Source organism: Uloborus diversus, chromosome 6 (genome assembly GCF_026930045.1).
Source record: "Uloborus diversus isolate 005 chromosome 6, Udiv.v.3.1, whole genome shotgun sequence".
NCBI classification, from domain to species: Eukaryota; Metazoa; Arthropoda; class Arachnida; order Araneae; family Uloboridae; genus Uloborus; species Uloborus diversus.
Window position 1 is genome coordinate 4,199,348 of NC_072736.1, and position 6,837 is coordinate 4,206,184.

Sequence of the window (6,837 nt, forward strand, 5' to 3'; positions counted from 1 at the left end):
ATTACAGCCGAGGACTGCAATTTCGTGCTTATTAGCACTCATCAGCCCGGCATAGGAGTGTAGGGCTGATGAGTGCTCGTCTGGTCAGTGATAATTCTTTGTATTAGCTACGAGTTTGTTTGGCACTCTAGGTTTCCTTTGAGGTTTTTCACCTCCAGCTCAGTCACTCCTATGCCGGGCTGATGAGTGATAATAAGCACGAAATTGCAGTCCTCGGCTGGAATTGACTGAGCTGGCAGTGTATTTCATGTATTTCTGCCTTAGCCCTGGCTATAGGGCGGTAACTTACTGAACATTTTGTTGCTATAGCTAAAAAATCGAATCCACCGCAAATGGTTCAATGTGGGGTGGTCTCACAAGTAGCTCAAAGACCTTGAAACGCATCCAAACTTTACATGAGTCAATTTTAGTGTTTTGACTTTGTGAAGATTCACCACTATGACTAAACTTAGAGCGGCTATATAGATAGGCCGGCGCGGCGCATCAGCTTAAGTTTAGCCATTTTGAATTAGATTTTTCATTGTTGGGGAGCTAATGTTACCAGAGAAAATTTTCAGGTTTTGCCAATATTGCCAAAAATAATATTTTATTTGATAAATAATTCACGTGCCGCTAATAATTGTTCACAGTGAAAACTCAACAACCGCGATAGCTTGCCAGAAAAGACAAGACAACCACTCAAACACGCGCTCCGATCCAAAATGGCTGATCTTAAGCTGATGAGTCGGCTCTTATATGAGGCCCCTAGTTTCAAAACCGGATACTTTCAAAAAATTCGATTTTCTTTTTTTTTTTTTTTTTTTGTTAATCTTGTAGGGAATCATAAGGCCTATTTGCCTGCTCAATATTAGGTTCAAAAACCGCTTCTTTCCCCCTTGAAATGGGGCGGGAAGGTCTGCCTCATTTTCAAAACCGGACTTTTACGTCTCCTGTAAAATTTGGTTTTCTACAAGTATCCGGTTTTGAAACTAGGGGCCTCATATATAGGGCCTTAGCTAAACTTACCCGGTCGTCGTCGTGAAAGGATCTCCCATGGGTCCAGATCCGGAGAAAGTCTGGTAAGGGGGTGGATACATGGGCGGCGGTGGAAGACCATAGGTAGGGTAAGGCGACGCTGCGGCCGGATACATTCCAGAAGAAGAGTACGTCACAGAACTGGGCGGTGGAGGCGGCGGCGGTTGAGGCGCGTAGTACTGCGGTGGTGGTGGCGGAGGCGGATAGGCCAGGGCGCCGTATAGGTTATAGGGCGGCGGCATCTGGGCCAGGGCGCAGCAGCCCAGCAGCAGTAGTCCGAGTAAGGCGTCTCTGAGCATTTTGAAGTTACTGGGGGGTGAAAGTCCTGGCGGTTGACTTTTATACGAGGAGGATTCCGAAGACCTAATTATGCAAGCGTATCGTTCGGAGAAGATTCGGGGAAAGCGGGTCATCTCGCTTTTCAAGGTCTCCTGCATCCCTGAGCGATGGTTTGGGGGAAAAAGCGGGCGATTCAGTCGGTTGAGCAGTCTCACGGCATGGCACACTTTCCTTATTTTGGAAACGTTTCGGTTCTGTTTTTGCTTTCGTGTCGTTGCGTAATCGCTCTGGAAAAGGGGGAGGGGGGACTGCTTGTATGGTCGTCAATAGAAATGACATCACCTGTTGTTTAACATGCTCTTCGATGTTTCTATTTGTGTATTCTTCGCAACTAACAGGGAAATGTAATGACGGAACGTCAACTGAGCTCACTGGGAGCGCTAATCAATGAGGATTTCTAATCCTATCCGGTATCTTCTTGTATCCTTAGCATCAAAATATTTCGTCTGAGAAAATGTATTTTTTTTCAGATAATGTACTCTAATTGCCTGAAAAATTAAATAAACATTTTTTTCCATCAGTATTTTGATTCAAGTCACGTATCCCTTTGCGTATAGGAACTCTTTCGCATGCTTAAAGCCTTACAATAATTGCAATCTTTCCATTAAAATCTGGCATCAAATCTCTGTGTAGATCGTTGCAACCTTAAAATGAGTGTCAAAGGATAATAAGTATCCTTAATTACTTATTTTTGCTGAATACTTTGCTTGAGGGATTTTAAAGTGACATCATGTATTCCACACCAGACGTTAAATCCCGGTTATCACAAATTTGCCATTTCAACTACGCTTGCGCGCGGACTTGGCTTTTTGGGCTTTCTTTTTAAGTTCGTGTTGCTTGTTTATATTTAGGTTGAGCGAGAGTCCCACCAAATTAATGAACGCGATTAGAATATTTTCACAGCGATTTCGTGATATATTATATGAAACTACGGATATGAATAACTGATAATCTTAAGAGAGAAATGACACTTCAATATTTATTAGTTTGGAAATATTTATTTAACATAAATGTAAAACACGTACTTCAAAAATAATTGGAATATTAGTACAGAAATCCGTCTTTTGCAGATATTTTACGTTAGGCGTAAACAACTTAGTATTATACATTTTTATTTAGTTTGAGGGTTCGGCTAAAGATTAGAAGTGATGCTGCAATTCTAGTACGCTCTTCTGAGGTTAAAAATTCGGTCCTTAAAAAGGACAGACAAATCAGACACCGAATCCATTAATAATTAAGACGCAAAATTCAATCTTTACCGAGGCCTAAAAACTAAATCAGAGAAAACTTTGTGATTTCTAATTTTTATCTGTTGCTATCTCATATTTATTACAAAATTAAAAATGTTTGTAATTAATTTTAGCTAGATTTTTGAAATCAGCTAAGTCCGCGCGCAAGCGCAGTTGAAATGGCAAATTTGTGATAACCGGGATTTAACGTCGAGTGTATTCCACTCCTTTTGTCTAAAATATCCACATTATTTCACCTTTGTTTGTTTCAATAAACAGATACTTCCTCCATTCCAAATTATTCGCATTTGAATACTTTTGTACTCATTATTTATACTGATGATTTCAAGATTTATTTAAACTTTTTTTTCAGATTATAAAAAGAGAGCTATGCTGTCAATCGACAAAATTTACTTACCAAGCACTCCCTCCTTAAACTTGTACCGAATTAATATCAAGAATCTACTAAAAGTTTGAGCCCTCTTAAGCCACGTCCCATTTTGTAGGAAGGACTCTACTACTAGTATATTAGAAAGAACCGTTTCTTTTCTCATGTACTCGCAATTCATAAGTGGAAGACAGTTCAATGCGGTAGTAATTTTCAGAGTCCTTACTTTTCAGATTTCAGTGAGTTATGCTGTCAATTGACAAAATTTTCTTACCAAGTACTCCCTCCTTAAACTTGTACCGAATTAATTTCAAGAATCTCGAGTTTGAGCCCTCTTAAGCCACGCCCCATTTTGTGGGAAGGACTCTACCACTAGTATATTAGAAAAAGAACCGTTTCTTTTCTCATGTACTCACACAGGGGCGGATCTAGAGGGGGGCCATGCCCCCCTCCCAAAGCCTTGTGATTGTAGGAATTTTTTTAAGGGAAAAAAAAGAAAAAAATATTATGAGAAGATAACAAAATTTAACACATGTATTTTACTGTAAAAGAAGTATAGGCCTTAATTGGGAGATAAATTATATCCCAATATTTAAAACAAAACTTTTGTTTCCAAAATTTTTCTCCATCTTTTACATCATTTTTTGATTCCAACTACAGACACTTGAACGATCTCTAAATGCTGCGGTTCTCAGAGTATACCTATTGTTCACAAGACCAAAGAGAGCCTAAATTTTCGTTTTTATGGCTTTAATTTCGAAACCAAGGGGAGAAACCCCTTTTCCCATGCCCTTTCACAAATGCCTTGATATGTAGCAAAAAATTGCATTTTAAGTCTTTTATTCGGAAAAAATGTCAATGGAAACTAGCTTATCCAGCCCTTATCACTTAACTTGCTTAAAAGCAACTTAAATGAATTTTTTTGGGACTTCAATTACAAACGATTTTTGATAGGACCACCTCCCTCCCTAGTTTATATCGTGATGATAGCTTTAAAAGAAGTTTTTTTGGAGGAGCTCACGAATCTTCCATCCCTTTCTAAAATATGTATAAATACAGTTAAAAATCGAATTTTTAGAGCATCAAAGGCAAAATATTTCCAGGAAGGAAGGATTCTAAGCACCTTCACACTTCCTTTAATGTAAGCAAACATTTATCAAAGGTGCATTTTTAGGCTGGCCAGCTGAAGAGCTAGAAGAGCACCCCTCCTCTTCTAACTTCTCAATGTATAATGATAGAATAATTTGGTATCTAAGCTTTATTTTCAAAAAGTATTTTGGGGCCAGCGCCCGAAACCTGACCTTTCTCCGTACATCATCAAAAATAGACAAAATGCGTTTGTAGTTTCCTAATTTTCAAAAATTACTCGGAAATTTAACTTTTGAAACATTTTTGAGGGAGATTCCTAAATCCACCCCCTCACCTAATGTCCCTATACCCCGAAAATTGAGTTTTTAAAACTTCATTTTAATAAAATGTCTGGGGAGTTATCAGGATCCAATTTCCCAATGGGCAGAGTAGGCAGCTGCCTAGGGCGGCAAACTTTTCAGGGCCGGCAAATTTGCTATTATAATACACATTTTTTGAATTAAATTGTTATTCTTGAAAGTAAAATATTAGCATTCTTTCATTTTCCACAGAGACAATTTTTTCTTGTAATTTAATAACGATTACTTTCACACATCTTATGAAAGTCAAATGTTTTTCAATCATGGTATTTGCCGAATCGTGAGCAAAATTTGCCGAATAAAAAATTTTGTGGGAGATCACTGTGTTTGTTCATCGGGGCGCCTCCGAATGTGAAACGCCATCATTTCTTCATAAGTTTGACAGTTTGAATCTGGGGAACACTTTTTTACGTTTTTTTGAGTCGAGGATATTTTGCTTCTTTTAGGGGGGAGGGGGCGGCAGATTTCAAATTTGCCTAGGGGCGGCATGGAGCTAAATTCGGCCCTGGGGAGTTTGTTCAAAATTTTCGGATGGCCCCTCCCAAGACAATCGGCTGGATCCGCCACTGTACTCACAATTCCTAGGTGGAAGATAGTTCAATGCGGTAATTATTGTCAGAGTCCTTTTTTTTCAGATTTCAGTGAGCTATGCTGTCCATCGACCGCATTTACTTAACAAGCATTACCTCCTTAAATTTGTACCGAATTAATTTTCAAGAATCCCGAGTTCACGCACTCTTAAGCCATGCCCTGTTTTGTTAGAAGGACTCTACAACCAGAGTATTAGAAAGAACCGTTTGCTTTCTGATGGATTCAAGATTCATTAGGCCATTACGGGAAGGATAGTTTAATGCGGCAATAAATGGAAGAGTCCTGACAAAATGGGGGTGTTGCTTTTCTAAAGAGTGCGCTAACCTAGAGATCCTAAATACGGAGAGATTGGACAACTTCGGAACCATCTTCTGTCCAAAGATGCTCACTGCCCGTAGACCGTAATGCATCTTCTGCCCCAAATATCGCTGTAAATTGTATCGAAAAAATTGGAAGGTAGTTATGATATTATGAAATGCAATGTGCAGATCACAAATCTCTGTTTGTTTTCTATCTTTATGAACAAGTTTTTGAAAAAAAAAAAGAAAAAAATTCTTTGTAAGCGCTTTGACGATACGAAACGATTGGCGCCGGATTGCCAGACTTGGCGCTCACTCCTTCTAATGAAAATAAGCGGAGAAAAAAAAATTAATCTTTTCTTAAAAGATTTGGGCCGTGGTAGCCCGATCGGTAGAGTGTCGGGTTCGGGGCCGGAGGGTCCTGAGTTCGAACCTCGATGGTCGAAGATCCACCGTCGTCATTAAAGGGGACGGGGCGACGTTAAATATGCTCGTGGTCTCAATGTCCTCCAAGTGAAACGATACCTCTGGGGGTGCTAGCACCAGGTAGCTATTAGCTCCTGGTCTAGTTCTAAATTCCCATTAACTGTTCGATCCGGTGATGGTGCTGCCATCTATCGGTATAAAAAATAATGGAGGCGAGGCACTTAGTATGCAGTCCTCGACATAAATACAGTTGTAGTCAGTTGTGACTCGGAATCAAAATCGAAATCGAAAATCTTTAAAGATTTCATGTCCTATATTTCGTGGGCAAGCTACAAATTCACACAGCGCACAGTGTTTCGATTAGTACAACCTAGGTGGACAAAAGTCATGTTTAAAAGTCTAAACTTTGGTATTGGGATATTGCTAACAATAGCCCAAAACATGATACTTAGTTATTTGTTTATGTCTAACTCCCTTCTGTCACGTGATTAATAAGGTTCAAAGTTACGTATTTGTTTGTAATTGAATAAATCAGTTGAGTTCCAGACATCATTTCATCACACAAAATAAAGGTGTTCCTAATTTTATATGATTTTATTGTTCAAGGTGGATATTTCTTATACTAGTAAGTGCTTTTTTCCCCTAATTTAATTAATCTATCTGATAGTTAAACAATATTAAAAATTCTTTTAAAGATGAACGACGAATTTTTTGCCTTTTTGAAAACTTTCAAGTGATGGCAATGACTTGTACTCATTTGTACCCGGGCTAAAGTTTCTGTATATAGTAGCTACAGCTTTCTTATTAATAATAAAACGTATTATAGTCAGCACTCTCGAGTACAACATATTTTTTTAACCAAAGCTTTGGATGCTTCAATAATTCTTCAACGAAATCCCTACTCGGAAGAAAGTATTCTAGAGAAAAAAAATATGTTGTACTCGAGTATGCTGACTATAATACGCCTTATTAACAATGGGAAAAGTGCAGTTATTATATACAGGAAATTTAGCCAGGGCACAAACGGGTAAAATCATTACCATCACTTGAAAGGTTTTAAGCGAGCAAAAACTCATTCTTTTAATTTTTTTTAAAACATATGT

General features: G+C 38.6%; 1 protein-coding gene across 1 annotated transcript; it reads right to left on the bottom strand.

Moving 5' to 3' along the window:
• Positions 1–1,001: 1,001 nt before the first annotated feature.
• LOC129224160 (uncharacterized) lies at positions 1,002–1,313 on the bottom strand. The gene has a single exon (XM_054858577.1). The coding sequence runs from the start codon at positions 1,311–1,313 to the stop codon at positions 1,002–1,004; it is 312 nt and encodes a 103-aa protein (XP_054714552.1).
• Positions 1,314–6,837: the final 5,524 nt, after the last annotated feature.